This window comes from Asterias rubens, chromosome 12 (genome assembly GCF_902459465.1).
Source record: "Asterias rubens chromosome 12, eAstRub1.3, whole genome shotgun sequence".
Taxonomy (NCBI): Eukaryota; Metazoa; Echinodermata; class Asteroidea; order Forcipulatida; family Asteriidae; genus Asterias; species Asterias rubens.
This window is the reverse complement of record NC_047073.1, coordinates 4342770-4367771: the sequence shown is the minus strand read 5'-3', so window position 1 is coordinate 4367771 and position 25002 is coordinate 4342770. Positions and strand designations below refer to the sequence as shown.

The 25002-nt window shown below is 37.5% G+C and overlaps 1 protein-coding gene across 2 annotated transcripts; it reads left to right on the top strand.

Annotated features, from left to right (window-relative positions):
* The first annotated feature begins 54 nt into the window (after positions 1–54).
* LOC117297531 (aminopeptidase O-like) lies at positions 55–16944 on the top strand. 2 transcript variants are annotated; one of them, XM_033780620.1, is made up of 11 exons: positions 55–96; positions 1596–2262; positions 4270–4436; positions 5439–5571; positions 6818–7006; positions 7910–8096; positions 8744–8965; positions 9710–9858; positions 10368–10491; positions 12104–12430; positions 13647–16944. In XM_033780620.1, the coding sequence occupies exons 2-11, from the start codon at positions 1670–1672 to the stop codon at positions 13794–13796; spliced, it is 2241 nt and encodes a 746-aa protein (XP_033636511.1). In that variant the 5' UTR covers positions 55–96; positions 1596–1669; the 3' UTR covers positions 13797–16944. The 2 variants fall into 2 exon arrangements, with proteins under 2 accessions (XP_033636511.1, XP_033636510.1); XM_033780619.1 differs by having other exon boundaries at positions 73–241.
* The last annotated feature ends 8058 nt before the right edge of the window (positions 16945–25002 follow it).

The following is a 25002-nucleotide window of genomic DNA, read 5'->3' as shown; positions in this document are numbered from 1 at the left end:
TGATAACGGTGAGAATTACGTTGAATAAACAGAACACCAGTCAGTGTTTGAGTGCACAAATCTGCTGTGACGCGCAATCACTCTGGAAAGTCTGTGGTGCGTTATATTTGTTATTATTGATAAAACTAAATTTGAATGCAAATTTCAGATTTGTGTAAATAGTTTCCTTTGACATAAATCTGGAGGATTTGCTGTTTGTAATTTTGTTTACAAATGATTTGCATGGGGTTTGCTGCACCTGGTAGGAGCATAATTTGACAATAAATTAAATGCAATTTTGTTTAATTTTATTTTTTGTTTGGTATACATTTTAAAATTTAGATTGTTTATTTTTATAATCTTGTAATGCTTTCATTTTTAATGACTATAATCATCAACAGTTTATTAGTCTTGTTATAATTAATATCACCTGATTACAAAGTAAACGGTTGAAAGTGATATTGCTTGCCATTATACTGTCAAATCTCACTGGAATTTGCAGTTATGAAAATGAATTTCTTATAAGTTTCTTATCATCAACTGTCAATTTGGACTTGTTTTTAACAGAAATTTTGCGATATTTATTTAGATGAATTCCTCTTAAAAAATGATTTATTAGCTTATAAAGAGCTAAGAAATACACTCAACATAGCAGTCCAATAGCATTACATGCTTATTTCTAACCAGCAAGAATTAGTGCTGCTGTCAAGTCGAGAAAGTCTGTACAAACTTCTTACAAAAATGTGAACATTGAATTGAACTATTTATTTCCTTCCTCAATGCTTAAGATACAAATTAGACAAACTTTCATCATTTTCTGTTACAACCCCTTCAAATGATTCATTCTAGTTAAACTTAGCGTTTGGAGACCTCCAAAATGTTAACCTAATTTTTCCCTTTCAGATTGTTTGATTTTACAAAGTGCCCTTTTTGCACTGGCCACTCCAACCAGTCTTCTCGGACCCGCCTCCCTTTTCAGAAGAGGGAAGCCCAAGTACTGAACAAGCTAAATGCTTATTGCAAAACTTCAGCTTATGTTCCGGCTCTGGGCTCCATTTGACATTGGAAATACTGTGCAAAATTAGACCCAGTAACTGGGGTGCTGTAGGGCCTACTCCTTTTTTAAAATTTTGACATTATCGGTCGTACTTATGACAGAAAATGTCAAATTTTGAATAAGGAATACAGCGCCCCAGTTAAAATGTGCAATGACTCCAAATTTGATGCTGGAGTCTTAGCCAGAGCTGCAGCCCAAGCCAAAATTTGGGAAATGGGCTCAAAGTTCTAAGTTAGTTATCTTGTTATCCTTTTGGCTTTGATTTATTCAAGCACAACTAGGTTTCAAAACCTAGATCAGGATTTGACAAAAACTTTTTCAGTGACCAGCAGGACCAGTTTGCTTGTCATTTCAATGGTCCTTCAGGTTTATTAAGTAGTTCACATTTCATTTTAGATAGGGATGCTTTTCAACACTAAACTAGCCAGACGGACCACTAAGACTGAAGTTTGACTTGTCCTCAAGTGTTTCAACTGGCATTTGGCCAGCAGACCAGTGTTAAGGGAAAACGTTTTTAAGATTTAATTTGATCAGAATTTCCATTTTGTTTGATCTTTAGAACGTTGCAATGCTCCACCTATAATCTGGATGCTGTTCAGCAGGTGAGTCGGACCAACTCGGCATCAAACAACGATGGATCTCGCTAAGGACCTCCCGTTGATGGCCAACAGCAATGACATCAGAGTGCGTCATTACGTCCTCGATCTGGCCGTTCATTTCGAGATGCATACATTTTCCGGCAGTGTCACCCTCTTCCTGGAGCCTCACAATGATAAGAAGGAAGCCGGAGCGAGCTCGGGTGGACGGAGAAACGGACGTCTTGAAAGTAAAGCTTCGTATGCAACAGATTCGAAAGGAAACTTTGTGCTTATTCTTGATGGCTGTGATATCGTAGTTGAATCTGCTCATGAAGTGATTGTCAACAAAACAAAGAAGGACACGGCGTCGACTCAAAGCAATGCCAGCCGGAAAGACAGACGTCAGTCTAGTAGTAACGCGGATGCAAGTCAGAACTCTTCTAGAATGCACCCCGAGAATGGGGACTACCATGACGAAGCGGCATGTCAGGTCGGTCAAGCGTTGCATTTCAGCGTTGAGCCGTGGTGTGTGAAAGTTTGGAAAGACGGAGCGAGGAGTCCGGAGGATTTTCCTTCCACTGTTTGTATCAAGTATAAGACAAAGCCAGAAGGAAGATCCCTTATGTGGGCTTACGACCAGGCTGGAAAGTAAGACAATCGCATAAGGCCACATAATAATAACAAATTGTTGATCGTCCCCGCCCGACTGTTCAAAAACCCCCTGAACCCGCTGTTATTTATTTTTTATCATAAAAAAACTTTTTTCAGCTGATATTTTTTTCAAAATGTACAAGTTTGAAAAGATGTTTAAAGAAGGTTTTTATTCATGTTGGCAAAGCAAGAACAATGGTTGTTTGTAATAGTTGTTTGAAAAAGTTTACAGAAAATGTCATATATAGGAGTTAAATTTGTTTGACAAAACTATTGAAAACATCATAAACACACAAACCCTCTGTTTGATAGTGATTGTGATGATGTTTTTATTCTTGATTTCATATTTGGCATGTCAACAAAACTGTTAAAAAAAAATAAATCTCCCACATGTCCCTCCCACATTCGCCAAAAAAAAAAGGACGATCAACAATTCTTTTTTTATGTGGCCTAATGGTTTATATCTTGTGTAATCTAACAAATCTTCAAATGGCATTTTATGTTGCAGTTGTCTGGTTTCTCGATCAATTGAAAAGAAAAACAGATTACAAGATAAAAGTAGCTGAGTAAAGGCCGAGTCGAACAGTAGTGATAACAAAAACGATAACGCGTTTTATTGGTTGAATTGCTCCACGCAGACATTGCCCACACTCATTCAACCAATCGAGGGCGTGCATTGTTAACGTTATCGTTTTCATTCTCGTTATCAAGGCCTGTGTGACCGGACCTTAATAGCCTATTATGATTTATAGTGATTTATAGAGCTGGTACCCGCTATTTATTGTTAATGGTGCATTCATTTCATTTCTTAAACACTCCCAGCTGAGCTCCTTACGGAGTATACATTGTGTGCATGGTTGGCGTGTGCGTAAAGCTCACCAAGGTGACCCTGGTTCGATTCCCGGACGGGGCCATATGTGAGTTGAGTTGTGCGTTGGTTCTCTGCTGTGCCACGAGGGTTTTCCAGAACATCCCGTTTTCCTCCCTCGAAAAAAAAAATCAAACACTTTTGATCTCAGTCTGTGCTCCGTGGTCATAATGGGTTGATGTGGCTGGCAGCCAAAGGTGCCCTTGCATGCCTGCTTATAATTATTTAGTAACCAGCTTTAGATAGATGCTAAGTCTGTATGTAGCACACCCAGCTAAATCAATCACAAAAACCATCTCTGCCCTTACAGCCATTTACCCCTGGGTGAAGAAAGCAATTACAGTTATTAATTGTATTGCTATAAAGGACACAATCAGGATACGAACCCCCACTCCAATGACTTAGCAACCAGACCGCTTGGCCATAACATGTGTTGTTAGTCTTAGTATTAAAAATAGTTTTTGTACAATGTTTGAACTCTCACCTCATTTTTCTTTCCTTTTTCAAAGTTGAAAAATATCTGACTTGTACCTGAAATTGGAACTTTTTGTGTCTGCATTGAGAATTTTTTATTATTTTTTTCCCCCCTTCAAATACAATTAATTTGAATGCTCTTCAATCTACTCGGCTAGCAGAGCACTGTATCCTAAACCTCCTTGTAAACAGTAAACCCCTTCTCTGGAAATTATCGAAATTTGGGAATGCCACCATTTCAAATCAATGTTTCGCTCAAATCTTGATCACAGTTTCACATCTTTTTGCCGAGGAATGAATCTCAAGTCTCAACCCTGCCTTTGCTTAAAACATTTTTTACCGAAAAAAGTTGGATACTGTACAATGTAGTTCAGCCTTTGGAACCGTCTCCCTCGTCAAATTCGTTCTGCGGAGTCACTCGCAGTTTTCAAGAAACATCTCAAAACTTTCCTGTACAATGACTAATTGCTTTGACTGTTTTCCCATTATCAGTGCCATTATTTATTTATTTGGTAATTGTATAGTTTCTTGTAAAGTGCTGTGGTACTTGTGTATAAGAGCACTATATAATACTTTTATTATTATTATTATTATTATTATTAAGTTTCAGAACTTAGAGAAAGTCGTGGTTTTTATTTGAGATTGTTCAATTTCTTCGACAGGGATTGTGTATTTACACCTGGTGCCTGGATCAACAATCGATCATTGTTCCCCTGCCAAGAGCCCCCCGGAGTCTCGTCAACATGGCTGGCTAAGATCAGAGCACCCTCAGAGTGGGTTGTTCTGATGAGCGGAGATACTGAAGCAATCGTAACACCAGAACAAAATGGTAAGCAAGATGTTGTTGTGCTTAGCAGCTTGTGCTTAAAGACACTGGACACTATTGGTAATTGTCAAAGATCAGTCTTCTCACTTGGTGTATCTCAACATAAAAATAAAATAACAAACCTATGAAAATTTGAGCTTAATTGGTCGTTGATGTTGCGAGATAATAATGAAAGAAAACACACCCTTGTCACTCGAAGTTGTGTGCTTTTAGATGGTTGATTTCGAGACCTCAAATTCTAAATCTGAGGTTTCGAGATCAAATTCGTGGAAAACTACTTCTTTATCGAAAACTATGTCACTTCAGAGGGAGCCGTTTCTCACAAGGTTTTATATTGTCAACCTCTCCCCATTGCTCGTTACCAAGTGAGGTTTTATGCTAATAATTATTTTGATTGATTACCAATAGTGTTTGCTGCCTTTAAAGAGGGGCTCCAAGGTCAAACTCGGTTTTGTGTTGCACTCATTTCCGAATAGATAGAGTCCATATGAAAGTCTGAAAGCAAATTCCAAGTCTCTTACCTCACATTAAAATGGTTGTATGTCATTTTATTTGGTACCCTCTCAGAGCGAAATTTGAAACACGATTCCATCAGACAGCAAAAACAAATGGGTCAGTACAGTCCAAAGAGGAGTTTTTGCACGAGTTCAAAGTTCAAACTTAATGCAATTTTGATTGAATATCAAAAGAATTCAGGAATGGACTGAATATTCATTTGTCCAAATCCACAGACCATACAATAAATGCGAAAGCATTGAAGGATTTTGGATTTTGACCAAAATTGCACTTAGAGGGTATCAACCATTGGCATTTTTACACCATTTTAATGTGAGATTAGAGACACATGGATGTAGTTTGTTCTTCGACATAATCCTTTAGGACTTTTGGAAATATTTGTGGAAGCCAAAACTCAATTTGACCTTGAAGTCCCTCTTGAAGTGGCAGTAAAAAAATGAGCCTTGTTGACATTAGATTAATTGCTGATCTTTTGCCGGTTTTTTTCAGGACAATCGTTACATCGATATCACAGCACCTTTATGCCTATGCCATGCTCAGTCCTAGCCTTAGCCATCGGTAAATGGAAATCCGTTAACATTCCACCGTTACCTGGTCAGCCTCCAAGCAACTCGGCAGACAAGTGAGTACTTCATCTTTGTGTTTTAACCTTGAAGAATAAGGGCCATGCCACATCAGGCAATTTACAGGCAACCAGTTCCAGTAACACATTTATGTTCCGACAGCCCTATACTTTGACACTCCTATATCACCGAAGGTCTGTAGCCAGCCTTTGCCTGTTTTACAGATATTTCCATGGTAAATGTTCCACCAGTCTATCCAACCCAGGCTTTCTGCTTGTTCTCATCCTTATACTGTGGCTGTGCCGAGATGTAGAACAAAGAGCTACTCAAGTAGCTTTTTCCCTCGTACTGCATCTCTTTGGAACTCCTTGCCTGGTGCATGTTTCCCTTCATCCTATGATCTGCCATCTTTTTAAGAGGAATGTCAATTCCTACCTTCAGCTCCACTGAGTTTCTGCATGTCTATGTTTTCTTCCTTGTAGCCCTTAACCTAGAGTGGCTTTTAGCCTTGTTTTGGGCGACTTGCATAACAAAAATAAAAAAATTAAACAAAATAAAAAACATCCCAGCACCTACTCTAACCCTAACCTCAACCCTAATTCCTAACGGGAAAATTATGAGGAGATTTTTGGGACATAGCAATTTCAAAAGATTGGGGACTTGAATATAGAGCAGTCACAACCAGGCAATCCTCATTAAGACAATTTATTCACAAAAATTTTGGTATTTCCTCGGGAGAGTAATAAGATACTGATAAAAAAATGGCTCTTAGAACCAAAAAATTCCTTTTGCTTGCAGCTTGGATTGCCCGTAAAAATTGCCCAATGTGACATAAAAAATACACTTTCACCCCACCTTTAAAGGCACTGGACACTATTGGTAATTACTCACATAACTTTTAGCATTAAAACTTACTTGCTAGTGAGCCATGGAGAGCTATTGATAGTATAGCACATTATGAGAAACATCTCCCTCTAAAGTAACGTAGTTTTTGAGAAAGAGGTAATTCCTCACTCAAATATTTGAATCTGATAAAAGACTTCAGGCCTGAAGCCTTTTATCATGCATCTGAAAGCACACACATTTTTGCAACAAGGGTGTTTTTTCTTTCATTATTCTCTGGAACCTTTGATGACCAATTTAGTAAAAAATTTCACAGATTTGTTATTTTATGCATTATGTTGGTATACACTAAGGGAGAATACTGGTCTTTGATAATTACCAAAAGTGTCCAGTGCTTTGATACTATGGATGAAAAACTCGAAATAAAATGTATATTTTGGTATTCTTTTATTTTCTCCACAGCTCTCAATCAGCCACACTGCCCTCAAGACTGTTCGCCCCAGCTTCAATCCTTCATTTTGTGGAGGCAGAGTTTTCCCATCACTTACCCAGATACCAGGCAGCCTGCTTTGAGGTCCTTGGTTCACATCCATTTCACAGACAAGACGTTCTCGTGCTGCCAAAGTGCTTTGCTAGCCTTGGCCTCGCCAGGTTTGTGTTGTCCTTTTGTCTCAAAATATCAAGAAATGTCATACTTAGTGCCTATATGCTAGGTATGGGTACCTGTGAGGGCAGAGATGGTTCTTGTGATTGATTTAGCCGAGTAGCGCATATTAATGTTGCACAGGCTGCATACTCCACCAGGGAGCTGAGATGGTTTAAGGAGTGAATTAAGGCCCAGTGACCAGGGGTAATAATGTGAAGCGCTTTGGGACGCCCTCCGGGTGTGAAAAGCGCTATATAAAAACGGGTTATTATTATTATTATTATTATTATTATTATTAAAACACCCGAGGACCACTCAAAATTCACTCCAAGTGATATGGCTGGCTTATCCCGTCTTGAAAAGCATCCTTACTTATTTGGAATAGAATATTGAAAAAGCTGACTGAGCAGTGAAATGACTACCAAAATGACTAGCAAGTACTGGTGCAGTAGTATACAAATTATTTATGTCTTATGAGTGCAATAGTTGCAGTAGTTATATGAAATATTGACTGAGTGGCTTTTAGCTTTGTTTGGGTTACATTGCATACAAATAAAAACTTAATTGGGTTTGTTGCCTCTTTTGTAAAAAAAAAACAACAACAAGCTTGCCCCTAACCATGTGACATAGTACATTCATCAAAAATTGTCAGTAAATTGCCTTAAAAGTTATTTCAAAGAGGTAGGATTTTCTTGAAAGAGTTTGAGAGAGTTTTATAAAAATTCAGCTTCTTGTTATGATATTTACCCCTCAATTATTTGAAAGCTCTTTTTTCAACAGAATTTATAAATTAAGTTTGATCAAAAAAGCAATACTTCTTGTTTTTGACATTATGACATTAGTTTTGTCACACTTTAGTTTGTACAATAATTCTTAAATTAATATCTTCTTTGATTTCAACTCAACAGTCCAAGCCTTGTTTTTGTATCGCACACCTTACTGCCTGGCGACCGGAGTCTGTGTCCCAGACTCGCCCATGAGGTCACACATTCTTGGTTCGGATTGTTGATCGGTGCGCAGGATTGGACCGAGGAGTGGCTGAGCGAGGGATTCGCTACATTTCTTGAAGATCAGATTCATGGAATTGTGGAGAAGGTGAGATTAAATAATTGAATTAATGATAACAACAATAATAATAATTGTCTTTTTTATAGCGCTTTATACACCAGAAGGGCCTTTTCGAAGCCCATTAGTAACTTGGGGCTAGTCCTAGGAGATTATTAAAAACGTATGGCTAGTCCTAAGTTAAGACGAAATAACTCATCCTAACTTGAGATAGGACTAGTCTTAACTCTTTGTGAAATCCAACCCTGGTCACTGGGCAATTTAATACATTCCTTAAACCATCTCAGCTCCCTGGGGAGTATACAGCCTGTGCTGCCGAGCACACTACTCCAAATCAATCACAAGAACCATCTCTGCCATCACAGGTCCCCATTTACCTCTGGGTGGAGAGTTGCAATTGTAGTTAAGTGTCTTGGCCGCAGACACTTTGTAGGGACACAAGTGTCCCGACCTTGCCTCATACCCACACTGTGCTGAACAGAAACATCAGAGCTTGAGTTTTAAATGTGGGAGGAAAACCCCAAATGGGGAAAACTCACGCAATTAGGTAGGGACTGAAAATCAAGTCCACAGCAAGGAAACTCTAGTCTGAGGTGGAGTTCGAACTGGGGGTCTTTAGATTTAAAATGCAGGGAAAGAAACCACTGAGCCAGCCCTCTTTCTGTTTTTCTTAACAGCTGCCTGAGAAACAGTTCAAGGATTGGTCCAACCTGAAGGGTCTGATCCGCTTCAAGGTGTTGCAGCAAGAGCTAAGGAATACAGCAGCTGACCTCCAGGTCATGAGACCGATGGCAGGAGTCGGTTCCTTAAACTATGCCGGTAGTGGAAGTAGAAAGCCGGCCGTTGTGAAGAACGGCATGAATCAAGAGAAGTGGTTCCAACAGGTTCATTATCTAAAGGTGGGAAAGTGTATTCATTTTAAGTTTTTATTCTTGAAACCTTTGGTTTTTTTTTAACCGTTCGATTGCTATAAAGATGTGTACCATAAAACTAACATGTGAAAATTTCATTTCAAAAGATGGCCTTGTTTTTGATAAAACAACAAATCTGTGAACATGTTGGCTCAATAGAAGTTGCAGGAAAGTAATGAGAGATCAAAATACCCAAAAATTTGAGTGCTTTCATACCCTGAAGTATTTATCATTTTCAAACAATTGCGTGAGAAATTACCTGTTTAAAAAAAGATATGTTTCTTTAGAGTGAGTGGTTTCTCACAATGTCATGGCCGAGCGTTTAAGAGCGCAGGATTCAAGCTCTTGTGTTTGATCAGCAGAGTGTTGGTTCGAATCCCGGTCGTGACACTTGCTACGTAAAATTGGGGAGGTAGTTCTTTCTGCTCTACCGGCCAGGATTCGGACTGATGATACCCAAGCCTACATCCGTATGGACTATAAAAGGGGTAACCCTGTTTCAGCCCAAGGAGTAGGAGGCAACAGCCTCTGGGAAAAATAATTGTAGCCCACACCTTGAAGTGGCCCTCAGGCCTTGTTTGACTGGCAACTTGCATAAAAAAAATATAAAAAAATAATAATAATGATAATAATAACAATAATAATAGCTCTCTGTCGCTCGTTACTAAGTAAGTTGTTATGCCAACACATATTTTGAGTGTCCAATTAATAATTAGTTTGTCACAATTTCAGGGCTACTTCTTTCTGCAACATCTCTCCAACAAAGTAGGCTCAACTCACCTGCTGAGATTTCTCCGTGCCTACGTCCTGAAGTATCGAGGGCAGCTTGTTCTATCCCAGCAATTCATCGACATGCTGTTTGAAACTTTCCCCGAACTCTTGTAAGTATACCTAGTACACCTCGGCATAAAGTAGGTAATTGTGAGGGCAGAGATGGCTCTTGCTTACCCTTTGGAAATATTTGTTTCATGTCATCATTCCACATTTTCCCCCATCTGTTTACGTCAATGCAATGCAATGCAAGTGTATCTGGAAGTTAGACTAGTCAGGCACCTTGTTGGTACTTTTAGAAGTAGGATTCCTCAAGATCATTACGTACAGGAAATGGGACACGAATTTGGATAAAGAGTCTAGGGTCTGGCCACCTTATTTTATGACCTTTGACATCACTTTCTAACCAAATTTAAGTAGATTATGAACTACATACATACTGCCTGGAATATTTTTAAGAGAGGCCCGCCGGGTTGGATGTAAACGAAGGATTAAATAGTTGATTGCTTTAAACAAGCTTTTTGTGGATGAAAAAAGAAGTTTTTAAGTTCAACATTGTTATATTTTGTACGGTAAAAACTTGGGATTAATGCATTACCAATTTGATTCCCCTCTCTAGGGAGAATGGAATGAGCCCAGAAGTTGTAAGCTCCGAGTGGTTAGACTGTGCAGGAATGCCTTCTGCTCTCAGACCAGAGACATTCTGCTGGGATAATAGCCTGATACAGCAGGTTGAATCAGAGGTAAGATAGGTGCCATTGGTGGGAGGATTTACCCAGGCTAGGCTAAAAGACACTGGACTCTATTGGTATTTGTCAAAGACCAGTCTTCTCACTTGGTGTATCTCAACATTTGCATAAAATAACAAACCTGTGAAAGTTTGAGCTCAATCGGTCGACGAAGTTGCAAGATAATAATGAAAGAAAAAACACCCTTGTCACACAAAGTTGTGCGCTTTCAGATGATTGATTTTGAGACTTCAAATTATAAATCTAGAGGTCTCAAAATCAAATTTGTGGAAAATTACTTCTTTCGCAAAAACTACATCACTACTCACAACGTTTGATACCATCAACCTCTCCCCCCAATACTCGTTACCAAGAAAGGTTTTGTAATAATAATTATTTTGAGTAATTACCAATAGTGTCCACTGCCTTTAAGATGAAAGATGTTTTAGCACGGAGCAAAGAACGTTTTTCTTTTACAAGTATTATAAGACATGATATTCTTCCTACTTTAATCTGATTTCCGATTTTCATTAAGATTGTTATTAAAGAGGGTGCATAACAGTGGTATAAGACATATATTGTTCACCGATTTGGACATAAAATTGTGTAAAGTTAGTAATGACAGAAAATTTTCCTTGAAATATTTTTGTAAGAAATGCAAAAGCTTTAAAGAAATGAGTGAAACATCACATTTCAAGGGCACCAAGGCAATGGCAAGGGGACACGGAGGCAATTGCCTCGTTGCCTCCGTGAAGTATCAGGCCTGCTATTTATTCATAGTTTCTTCCTACCTTTTGTTTTATAATGGTTCTGTAGTTGTGAAATACAATTTCTTTTTGTCCTGTTGTATTTTGTAACAATTTTCAGTCCTTGTTTTTTTCTGTGTATTGATGAATTAACTCCTTTGGTCTAATATTAATGTGTTCAAATATTTCCTATTCCATTTGATTATTTCTCCTTTTTAAATGACTTAATTGTTTTGGTTTTTTTAACTGGTACTTGCTAGGCCTAGTATTTGCATTGTCTGCATTTGTGTAGTTTACTAAATTTCTCCTTTAAAGGGTACATGTAAGAAACAAAAATCGTGAATATCACAGATTTACACAAAACTTACATGGTCTAATGATGATGATAGTAGAAAACATCTGTTGAAATGTCATATTTGATGAGAAATAAATAATCTAATTTCTTACCAATTCTGTAATGTTCCTTTAAGTTTTTTATTTGTAATTTCATGTTTTTAAGGGTATTCGTACAAATAAATTCATATTTCTGTTTCTGATCTTTAATCTGTAAAGCACCTTTAGCATTTAGCATATATAAATACTTTTTATTATTATTATTTATATGAGTTGTGAAAGTTTGGCGGGAGCACGTTTGTTGTCACTTTCTCACAGCTTATGTTTGCTCCTGTACTAGTCAGGCATAATAGTCCTCCTACTTTGGTCTGATTTCTGAGTTCTGTTGCTATTTGAAAAATTTAAAAAAAATGGGATTGAATGAATAGCATAATGTACATGCAGGTTATCCCTTGTACATGTAGTTGTAGGCCTACTCAATATTACCTGTGTAATATAAAATCTGAGATCCAAGAATTAAAAAAAAAATTGTCTTTGTCATTCCACAGTGCAATAAATGGCTGGCCGCGGACAAGGCCATCAGACAAAGTAGCAAAGCCCAAAAGCGGAAGCACACCGGTGCCCTCCTGGCCAAACTGACCGACCCCACCAACACCAACTGGTCCAAGCTGACCCCAGACCAGCTGGTGCTCCTGCTGGAGTTGCTGATCGAGAAGGGTCATCGCTTGACCGGTAAGACCATGCAGCAGTTGAAGGAAGCCTACGGACTGGTCAAGCAGAATGCGGAAGTCAGACATCGATGGTGCGAGCTCGTTATCAGACATAGATATCTGGATGGTTACGGAGATATCAGAATATTTCTTATTGAAGAGCAGGTAATTTCACTACGTAAATAACCCTTTAGCGACACTGGACACTATTGGTAATTGTCAAAGACCAGTCTTCTCACTTGGTGTATCTCAACATATGCAAAAAATAACAAACCTGTGAAAATTTGAGCTCAATGGGTCGTCGAAGTTGCGAGATAATAGTGAACGAAAAATCGCCCTTGTCACAAGAAGTTGTGTGCTTTCAGATGCTTGATTTCGAGATCTCAAATTCTGAGGTCTTGAAATCAAATACGTGGAAAATTACTTCTTTCTCGAAAAGTACATTACTTTAGAGGGAGCTGTTTCTCACATCGTTTTATACTATCAACAGCTCTCCATTATTCGTTACCAAGTAAGGTTTTATGCTAATAAATGTTTTGAGTGATAACCAATAGTGTCCACTGCCTTTAAAAGTGAGTTTGCCTGTGACAAACTCTGGTTGGAACTTATCGGTTAGGGAATGAACAGATTTCAACAAGATCTTTCCTATCTGATCAAACATCTGTCGGGCGTAGTTGTGTCAATGTGTGGTGTAGGGTTCCAGTGGCTGTGGGTTTACTGACTGACACAAATATCTAAAATAAATTTTCAGGTTCTTGTTTATTATGTGAACTATTGGGAAACGGTGTTAAGTGTTAACGTGAAGCAACTTTAAATCTTAAAAATCAACCAAATATTTTGGGGAGAAATTAATTTAAAAACGGTAGGACTTTCTCTCTGCTCTTTAGCATTTCTGGTTTGTTTTAACACCAGCAGTGGGTCAGGGTCACTGGCCTTGGGGCAGTTGGTTCCAGGGTGAACATGTTTATACTACAGCTATATTACTGATAAAAACTGATAAGTAATACCAGTGAGTAGAATTCAGAGATGTAATTTTGACTACACGTAAATCAGGGTCGAGAATTTCAGAGTTATGTCAGAAGTCGGATTTTTTTTGTACATAATAGACCGATCCAGTAGGCTCCGCCCACAACGCACGTGTGAGCAAGAACACGTGGGGCTCTCCAATGCCTTTCTGAACAATTCTGACGCGCGTGCCAAGATACCCGCACGCATGTCGGACCTTATTTGTCTGACCTTCGTTGCGCTGTGATTGGTCAATACGCAATGGGGCGGAGCTTAATGGATCGGTCTATTAGCAACTGTCCGGTGCTTCAAATCTCATATTATTATTATTATTATTACTTAAAGAATATATTTTCCTTTTTTTGTTTAACAACAGTCCATGGGAGTTTATCTGTACGGTGAGTTGATTGCGACTAAAGACCCGATACAGAGGCTGGTTGCCGAGGCCTCCCTACAAGCAGTTGAGAGTGAGATGGATAAAGGTTGCCTGGTCACAGTCCAGAAGATGCTCTTTGGTGACGTCTAAGGTACAGTTTCAAAACGCTTGGATCATTTACAAGGGGGTTGGGCAGGCGGGTGGCTACACCTGGACCCAATTGTGTTAAGCCTGTAGGCTCAAAAACCTGCTAAGCACAGGAAATACTGCTAAGCACAGGAAATACTACTAAGCACAGGAAATACTGCTAATAACAAAAACAAGTTACCAGCCATCATTTGATTAAGTTGACATTGTTGCGACTTGTGTCTCACTCATTTGTTGCTTAGCAAATAAATTTGTTGAGCAGTATTTTCTTCTATTTAACAGCTTTATGAAGTTGGGCTCTGCCCAGTAAGCAAATAGTTTTGTAGTAATCTAGTCAGAAACTCAACCAATTGTATGTTACTGGCTTCCTGCAATATTAACAAGCAAATACATTTCAATGGATAAGTTTGACTCTGCTAAGTTACAAACAAATAATCATATCAATGCAACAAATTTGTTAAGTCATGTGTCTATACCATGTTTGGATACGACCTTAGAAATGACCTATATGATCCATGTACACTGTAGGTCATACATTCGACATACCAGCTGAGCCGAGAGTTAAGCAAGTTGTCAGATCAATGCAACACGGTTGTAAAGTTTTGACACAATACGACCTTAGATATAACCTACAGATATGTAGGTCGCATACCAGCCAAGTAATTAATTGATATGACCTTCATCATTATTGTCAATGTATGGTAATGTGACCTTTGACCTAGACGCTAAAACCTTGGATATTAGCATTGAGGAATGACCTTGGTGATGCAATATAACCTTGAGACCTTGCTAATCTCAACAAACGACCTTTAAACTTTCTCAAGACATAACCCTAGTATTTTTAATATCAATCAGTATCACTTGACATAACATGCAAGGCAATGACCTGACATGAGAGTTGTACTTTTAGATTGGGGTGAAATATTTATTTAAATTTATGCAAATTTCTGCTCTGGCGGACACATACTTTGGATGTGAGTTTGCTGAATCACACAGTATAGACTTCACGTTTGACGTCATCCTGCCCCTATCTTTTAGTGGTCAAATGTCATTTGACCACTAAAAGATAGGTAAAAAGGTACAGCTTTGTACGCCCGATGTGCAGGTTTGGCCAATGAGCAACCTCCGTTAGACATCCACATGGGGGCGCTCTAATGCAGTGGCGTTATGCACATTAAGGCCTTCTCTCAATTCTCTGAGCCTGCCTTTGTTTGATTGCACCATGTTTTAACAAATAACTTGATGGTGTTGTGCCGTTTTGCGAACTCAAATTCCTAATAACTCTGTAAATTGAATCGGAAGTTGTATGGATAACTGATGTCTGGTGATAGAGAAAATTCATCTTCATCTTCATGGAATTTGTTTCTTTAGGTGTAATTTCACTCCATGTTTAAACTTGTAGTGAATCATATTACATCGCTATTTTGGGTGTTTATTTTTAAATTGGCATGCGTACTTGTTGTATATCTGTACATAGAAACATGTAGCTTTTGCAGCTTTTAACCTGTTATATATACATAATATAGTAGACCAATAAGAACCTATAAAGTTATCTGGTTTTCAGCGGGGTTTTTCCCTCATTTTATTAACAACATGTAGAAATTGGATAGATGTTTTGTCTTGACTGCTTTGGGTGTAATGTGTGGTTGGTTTTGAGCCGACACCAAATGTGTGCTAAACACTGTATACTCAGTGCCAAGGTTTAAGCCAGGATTTGGTCAAGTTGGGTCCGCATTTGCTCAAAATTTAAAAAACTGGGTGTCCAAATTGTTCACTTACAATACCCTTGCGTGTAATCGCCAGATAAAAAGAGGGTGTCAACAGACACTACTCCTCCTAACACTACAGTGCTTGCCGAAGAAGCCCTACAGAAAAGAAAAAATTAATAATACAAATATCCACAGGCTAATCTCCTTCTTGACTGGAGGGTGGGAGGGGGAGCACTGAGACTTGACACTTGAAGGTGAATAACTCAAAAGTTTTGCAAATATCACCCAAATTTTTAATCCAAATATTTATAAACCATCTCTCGGAAAAATAGTTTTGAACCTTAGGAATGGATGCCATTATTAAGTAATATTTCAGATCTTTGTTTTACGAAGGAATGACTTCAACTCTAATGACACATTTTAGAAAAGCTCAGAAAAACTTAACCATTTTTGAAAGTTGAAAGCAGATAATGCTGTTTCTCAAACAGACCCACAAGGTTTTTTTTTCACACAATTTTAGAACGTTTCTTTTTTACTGTAGAAATAATCTTAGCAATATTTGTAGGTTAATCTTTAAGCAGAAGGCTAATATCGTAGTATTTTGCATTTTTTAATATTATTACAAGCTGACAAAATTTGAAATGAACAACTTTAATTATTTTTATATGCTGTAATAAGAAGGCACATTTCAAAAAGTTGCTTTTATTTATATATTTTTGTTTGAATATTTTAGTATTTATTAAAAATTCATTTAGAGGATTCGTACGTGCCTGAAATGACAAAAAAAACAACTGAACAAAAAATCCTTATTAATATTCAAAAGATAAATGAATTTCAAAATATTTTCTGTTGATTTAAGCTCCCCAAATCTGTCAAGCAGACTTTCTTTAACATTGAAACATCAAATGTTTGCATTGAAAGCTCAATGTTTCGTGACGTGTCGTGGCTAAGCTGTCTTGTTCAGCAGACCCCAGCACTGATGTTGACAACAGCAGAGTGTGGGTTCGACTCCCTGTCATGCCACTTGTGCTCTTGAGCAAAGCACTTAATTGCTGCATAACTGTTTTTGTTTTTACGCCTAGTGGATGATACCCCATGCCTACATCTCTATGGACTGTGGGGGGGGGGGCGGTAACCCTATTTCAGCCCCATGAGTACGTGGCAACGTGTTCCTTGTGGCAGTTGATATGGGTTGCCAGCCCAAATCAGTCAAATGTCGCCCTCGCCTTGAGGTGGCTGTCTAGCCTTGTGGTGTTATAATAGTAATAATAATAATGATGGGTGGCACGGTTGGCTTGTGCGTAAAGTGCTCGCCTCTCACCAAGGTGACCCCGGTTCGATTCCCAGTCGGGGCCATGTGAGTTGAGGGGTGCGTTGGTTCTCTGCTGTGCCACAAGGATTTTTCAGACTATCCGGTTTTCCTCCCTCAAGAAAAAAATCAAACACTTTTGATATTGGCTGTGCTCCGTGGTCATAATGGGTTGATGTGGCTGGCAGCTGAACTTTTCTTGCATGCCTGCTTCTCGAACACGTTGTAGCCGCGCCCTTCCCAATTCAGCTCTAGCTGCGAGTAAGGACGATTAGCCCCCCAAATTATTATTATTATTATTACTATTTATAATAATAATAATAATAATAATAATAATAAAGAGAAATTTATAAAGCGCAAAAACAATAGCAGAACGAAACCACCTCAAGGTGCTGGGAAAGAACAATAATAAAAGTCTGAACCAGACAACATTTATACAAATCAAAGTAATACACAGTAAATTAATTTAAGGAATCTAGATACAAAAAGCTGGCAAAAAGTTTTAACAGGTTAAACAACCATTTTAAAAGATGAGATTCACAAAAGTAAAAAAAAACAAAAACAATGTCCAAGTCATAAATACTGATCAATAAAATGGACAATACAAAACAGTGTAAGGCAATGTCTCATAAAAACGAAACAAAACAAAACACAAAGCAAAACGATAACATTTACACATACAAAATTTGGTTTAACAAATAATAGGAGTAGACATGGGAAACCGTTATAAAAAGAAGCACACAAATTTGCTTAGCATGAAATATTTTGCCTTGATAGAAACGGGATTACCAACCAAATTTCCATGTGATTTTCAGGATAAGCAAACAACAGCTAATTACCTGTAACAAGCAATATGCAACAAATGGAAATTTGGTTGGTAATCCTGTGTTTACCACTGGAAGAAATGTCATGCTAAGCAAATTTTTGTGCTAAGCAGCTCTTTGAAATTGGGCCCTGTACAGTCAGTGTATACACTTGGCATTTCAGCAATGCTTTTTAGGATATATCGGAAACTTAAAAACGAATGTTCCTTTAGTGAACATCTCAGAATTGCACCTTTTTGGACCATTTTTATACTATTTTTGTTTTGAGAGGAATTTTTAATTTGGACGAACGGTTTCACAATGTTTAAACTCTGTAGTGCTTTAAAGCGAATCCATGTGTTACCTGTCTTCCTTTTGTAAATACTGTATACAAAATGTGTAAATATAGATTCTGAGAAAAAGTAAACAATAAACAAAACACTTTTTAATAGTGCCAGTGATTCTGTACATACAAAGTCTCTCAAAAGAGAAACCTGCGCCGCGAATGGTGTGAAACGATTGATTATTATACACATAATGAATGTTTATGAGTGCAATGGTGCGAATATGTTCATGAGTTGAAAGATGGAATGTTCTATTCAACGAGGCGGAGCCGAGTTGAATGGAACATTCCAGCTTTCAACGAATGAACATATTCGCACCATTGCACGAATGAAAAACATTCATTATTTGTTTTATATAACATCCAAGTAGAACTTTGTCATTTTGATTGAAAGATACAACTTTCAAAACAAACAATTTCAACTGTTGTAGAAGCCGAATGCTAGTAATTTTACTATGCCTTCTTGCAGAACACCTGCTGCGTTACCAAAGACATGCGCACGCAGTGATGTTTTTACTCAGCTTTTTCGTTCCATCCGAAAAGTACCATTGCACGCTGCCAGCGTGCAATGGTACTTTTCGGATGGAACGAAAAAGCACGGCGAGTGACTCAGCGTGCAATGGTACTTTTATTTGCTATCACGTGACGGACAATCCTCCAATCAAATGGCAAGGATCTGCTTGGGTGTTATATAAAACACAATATTTATCGGGACTAATTAACGTAGGTGGACATCTTGATTACACAGGGAGGTGTGTGTGTACTCGCTTGCAAAGTTGTAAACTCATGTATGCATTTGCCAGCTTTTGCAGCTGTCTGACATTGAAATACAACACTGTAGATGACCTTTTAGCTTTGACCTTTGACCTTTTTTGATTCTGTGGACATAGTGGTTTTATATAGCTCTAAATGTACAAAGTTAAATTTGGTTTGTCTTCAAATCTTCAATAATCTTGTGTGTTCAATGTGTTTGTAATAGTTTTTGTTTTGTTTATAATTCTAATCCCTTAAAGGGACTGTCCTCATCATATAATCTTAGAAGTTTGGGTTTCTTGGGGTGGAATGCGGCAGCACTTCTTTAATTGGTGATTTGTTTGTGTTTTTGTGCTCTGGCTATTGCTGCTTCAACTTGTTATGATGTGTGAAGCATAAGCCTTACCTTAGCAACACTGTTAGAAACGGCCGTTGTCGCCAAGTCTGACATGGTCTATGGTTTGCAGTCTAGCATCTGGTCCAAAAATTGCTTTATAAAAAATGTTTGTTAAAAAAAAAAATGGGCAGGATACCAGCCAAAGGTGATACATGTGACACTGTGTTTTGGCTGGTATGGTTGTTCTGGTGAGCATATACTTTTTCTGCTTAGCTATTTCTTGTGTATATCTTGCAGCTTTATGAAATTTGGGCCATCGATTTTGTGGAAAAGGTTCTGCAACTATACATAACAGTATTTGAATCAAGATATAAGGTACAACTAAAATATTCAGCGCTCTTTTGCTTTATACCTTGAACCAAGATATGCAGTGGACCACTAAGATAACATGAAGAAAAGAAAACATATTCATTGAATAAAAAATTGTTTTATTGTTTTAAATTCTATCTTGAAATAATATTCAGTTCACTTTAAAGGTTTGTATGAAAAAAATGTTTTTAGGACTGCTCACATGTTAAACAGCCAATAAAGGATGATGTCAAATATATAGATATTATGGTTTTCTAACAGCTGTAGTCCATCCAGGAAACATAACAAATATAACGAGTCTCTTACCTCACGTTAAAACATGGTGAAAATGGGTTTTTCTCCAGAACGCTCCAAGGCAAATTTCTGAAAAACGTGGGGTCAAACAAACCCGCGCGACATAGGAATCGTGACGTCAGTGGCGGCTATTTGGTGTGGAAATGCCAAAGCTGGAGAACTGTGTTCAAAACCAATAGGGGAAAATCGTCACTGGCGTCCAGGGTCATATAATAGATAAGCCGTTTTTTACTCTCGGTTGAAAAAGCCGCGCGGCCGGGTGCATTTTTGACTCGAGTTATTTATTACTAAATGCCAATTTTGAGAGTAAAATGGTTATTAACCGGTATCTGCGATGTCTATTTGGCCATAAAAAGGTAATAGTTGACATAGTGAGACCATCCTTTATTGGCTCTTTAAGCAATGAGAATTATTTTGAGTAAGGCACATGTTTTATTACTGCTTTACGTACTTAGGACTTTTTTTGAATGTACACCCTAATTGACTTAATGCATCGCACTTGGTATAGTATTTTTATATGTTTTTTTTAGCAACGATGGCTTTACGGAAAAGAGTTACTTTTCGGAAAAGTTGGCTGTGTTTATATTTTAAATTCTTGTAAATAGTAGACGATAAGCTTTTTTGTAATAATATATAATTTAAAGTATTCAGTATATGCCAAAGGCATTGACAGTAAAACAATGAAATAATAGACTGACGCCAAGTACATGTACATCGCCTAATATTATGATTAATATCATCGACTTAATAAGTTAGTGTTGTGGTAATTATTCCTAAATAATTTTAATTGTAGAAAAATTTTAAGTTTTATTTGTGCACTATAGACTGTACATAATGCACATGCTACTGTTATATTTGCATTTTGCTTTCTTTGTTTTTGTGTTATACACGAGACAGACAATAAACTTACATTAATTTTAACAAATTGGAAATACTGAGGTTTTTCTGGTGGTTTATTTGTTGTAATACTAAATATCGAAGGAAACTGACAGGGTTTTCTTTGTTGTTTATTAATTATTTGATGTCTGAAATATAAAGTCGCATCCCTTTAAGGTGATCCCCTGGCTGCTGCTTCCCATGTTGTATGGTTAAAGGAACACGTTGCCTTGGATCGGTCGAGTTGGTCTTCGACAAGTGTTTGTAACCGCTTGTTATAAAATGCATATGATTAGAAAGATTTTTAAAAAGTAGAATATATGAGTATCACTCGAAATTGCGTGGTTTTCATTTTACCTCGTCGACCACCAGGGTCCGCCATTTATGGATGGCCGACCGTGTTAGTTCGCAAAGTAAATCAAGGCAAATTTGTGGAGATAATTGTATTCTACTTTTAAAACAGTTTCTAACCATATGTGCATTTTATAATGCTTTTCAAAGACCAACTCGACCGATCCAAGGCAACGTGTTCCTCTAACCTGGGTTTGATCCTTGCTTCATGGCAGTTAACGGCTTATGGCTTCTGACTAGCACTTCGGAACCAAGATATTTACAAAATGGGGAGACCACAAACGTAGGGCTAGGAAGTTCAGTTGGTAGACATGATAGAGCGCAAACACGTTAATCGGGAGGGCGTTGGGTCCAATCCTGCTCTGGTCAATCTTTCTTCGTCATCCCAAAACGATTTATATTTTTGGATGAAGAGTTTTCTACTGCCAAAGCTGAGGTGTAAGTCACAAGACTTTGGCTCAGATTCTGGAGTGGGTTGCTTCAAATAAATACTGCCATCGTGTAACATTTGCATTTTTAGCGAATTTTCTCACCATAATTACTTCTCTTCATCTAGGAGTGGAAGTTACATGTACATTAATGCACTTGCTCGACTTAAAGGAGTACAATTTTTGTTTTAAATTTCTGTTGGATTATACAACAACTGTTTTCAAGGTTAGAATTTACCAGTTTATCATATCCTTGCCCAGAGGAAATCACCTCACCATAGTTACTTCTCTTCATCTAGGAGTGGAAGGTACATGAACACACATGCTTAATCTTGGAGTTTTTGTTGTTGAATTTTCTTTTGATTTTTACATTAATTGTTTTTAAAGGCAGTGTACACTATTGGTAATTGTCAAAGACTAGCCTCCACAGTTGGTGTATCTCAACATATGCATAAAATAACAAACCTGTGAAAATTTGAGCTCAATCGGTCATCGAACTTGCGAGATAATAATGAAAGGAAAAAACCTTGCAACACGAAGTTGTGTGCGTTTAGATGGTTGATTTCGAGACCTCAAGTTCTAAACTTGAGGTCTCGAAATCAAATTCGTGGAAAATTACTTCTTTCTCGAAAACTATGGCACTTCAGAGGGAGCCGTTTCTCACAATGTTTTATACCATCAACCTCTGCCCATTACTCGTCACCAAGAAAGGTTTTATGCCAATAATTATTTTGAGTAATTACCAATAGTGTCCACTGCCTTTAAGTTTAGTATTCAATAGACAATACCAAACCTCTTTACCAGATAATTTAAGATTTTTTTATTTTGTAGTAGTATTTTTTGATACATTCATTTAATATCAAAAATTACTCTCAAATGCAATCTGGGGAATTTTAAGGAAATGGACAGAATTGCCAGTACAAAAAAATTAACCTAATTATTTGACGATTGACCGTATTAAAATTAAATTTCCTGACATTGACAAAAACCAAACGCAGCCATTGGTTTTATACACGTCATTATTCTCTAAAGACTGCGTTGAGTTTTAAAGTCTTACTGTAGTATAATGCATATTCCTCCATGAATTTGTTTATTGAATTATAGACAAAATTTAAAGCCGTGTTTTATGGCAATGATTTCCCCGAAGTCACGAAAACCACCCAGAAGCATTTGACGTTGATAAGATGAAAGCATTTTAAAAGTGGACGTTGCATTGAAAGAATGGTTTACAGAGAATTAAGAAACCTCAAAAGCAGAACACAAAATTGACTGTCATTGTAGGCCTACTTTTTTTATCTCCCTTTTTTCACCAATATGGAAATAAATTTTGACCATGACCGAATTGAATTTAGTTTAATTTAGATTCAGACGTGGAATTGGGCTAAAACCCTTATAGGTAAATGCATGTTATTATGCATCATAATATGTTTTTAAAGGAAAGATAGAAAGAAAGAAAACAAAAGTTAAATCAAAATATTGTGTATTCTTTATTAAATACATTGACGTCTATAATAAGGTGTGTTCCACTAACTGTCTTTTTATAATTCGCATGATTTAATTCGATATGGATTCAGTTGTCAAAGCAGGGCGCCCTCTGTTGACTTTTTAATCAGTCTTATTAATTCTGCCCTTTAATGACTGGCTTTTAGCTGCCAATGTACACCGTTCAATTTAAACTGAATTTAACCCGTGTATAGTCGGTTTGTCACACACGTTACATGATTATTATGCGTCGAGTAATGAATTTGATTGTTAGAAAAGCTGTTTTAATCTCACGGTTTTGTTTTTCTATCGCCCGACGGAGAAGGAAAAAATTCCCTGGGCCCCGTATAATGATTTCGTGCCAAATGTCATACAGCTGTCTGTTTGTCCAGATCAAAATACAAATTATGCTTAAAGGCTCTGGACATCTTTGGTAATTGTCAAAGGCCAGTACCCAAGATATGCAAAGAACAACAAATAATGTGATTAATTTAGCCCAATTGGTCGTCGAAGTTGCACAAGAATAATGTGTGCTTCCAACTGCTAATAAAAAAGCTTCAGTTTAAGTATTTTATTGTGTAAATAGAAAAACTACCTCTTCGTCAAAAACTACGTTACTTCAGAGGGAGCCGTTTCTCACAATGTTTTATACCAAACAGCTCTCCATTGCTCGTCACAAGCTTTTATGCCACAATTTTTTATTTTGAGTAATAACCAATAGTGTCCAGTGCCTTTAAGGATAGAAGCACCAGTTGAGACCATCAGAAATTGCATGACCTGGAATCGATTATGTGTAATCGAATCCAAAACAAACACATTCGAATACTTAAATTGACCTTTTCCGAATACGTTACTTTTTATTCGACAATGACACTGACACTGAAGCGATGAACTTGTCTCAGCTTCTATAGTGGGCTTTTATTTTAGAAAGGTAACCTCATTTTCCTCAAAAAATACGAGTCAGATGCTTAAAACATTACTGGTTTTACACTTTAAAGACAGTGGACACTATTGGTAATTACTCAAAATGTTTATTAGCATAAAACCTTTCTTTGTGACGAGAAATGGGGAGAGGTTAATGGTATAAAACAGTGTGAGAAACGGCTCCCTCCGAAGTGCCATAGTTTTCGAGAAAGAAGTGGTTTTCCCACGAATTTGATTTAGAGACCTCAGATTTAGAATTTGAGGTCTCGAAATCAACCATCTAAACGCACACAACTTCGTGTGACAAGCTTGTTTTTTTTTTTCTTTCATTATTATCTCGCAAGTTCGATGACCGATTGAGCCCAAATTTTCACGGGTTTGTTATTTTATGCATATGTTGAGATACACCAACTGTGAAGGCTAGTCTTTGACAATTACAAATAGTGTCCACTGCCTTTAAGGCACTGGACACGTTTGGCAGGCTTACTATCCTCACTTGGTGGTACATCCCAACACGCATAAAATAACAAATCTGTGAACATAATTTGGCTCAATATAGGTTTCAATTGCAAGAAAACACGAGGAAAACACCCTTGTTTGTGCTTCAGATTTGGAGAAAGATTTTCAAATATTTTAGTGAGAAATTACCTCTTTCTCAAAAACAACGTTACTCCAGATGGAGTCTTTTCTCATAATGTTTTATTTTCAACAGCTATCTGATGCTTGTTATCAAGTTAGTTTTATGCTAATTTTGAATAATTACGAAAGTACGTTTCCCGTGCCTTCAATACTTTTTACCGGATTTCCACGTAAATAAGGTACACCCCAACAATAAAAAGAATCACTTGAAGTCTAAGCACTCCACCAGGAGCAGTCTGGAATCCAAAGAACGAGTCTTTAAGCCAATCAGCCTACAACTGTCCACATGAGCACGCGTCGACCTTGTCGAACAGCTCTAAAAGGAGTGTTGTTGTTTGACATTCCTTGAATGTTGGCAAGATTTACAATTGACTTACCACTGCCCGCTTAGAAAAATGGGTTGGAGAAATAGAACAGTTAAGTATATTGTTCTGTATTGGTAGAGCTGACAAAAATGGTCGTATATAGACAGTGTTCATGTGATATGTGATCAACCATGAAATTACCACTGTGACAAATCGGGCTTCATCCGTCGGTGCGAGTCAGGAGAAAAAAGTGAAAGCCATGCAAATTGTTTAGAATTGTTTGTAAA

What these genes read in the sequence shown, in the direction of transcription:
- LOC117297531 (XM_033780620.1), top strand. Translation starts at nt 1,670, where the DNA reads ATGGATCTCGCTAAGGACCTCCCGTTGATGGCCAACAGCAATGACATC. An exon ending in CCAAGCAACTCGGCAGACAA is followed by an intron (nt 5,572 to 6,817) that starts GTGAGTACTTCA and finishes TTTTCTCCACAG; the next exon opens with CTCTCAATCAGCCACACTGC. An exon ending in TTCATGGAATTGTGGAGAAG is followed by an intron (nt 8,097 to 8,743) that starts GTGAGATTAAAT and finishes TTTTCTTAACAG; the next exon opens with CTGCCTGAGAAACAGTTCAA.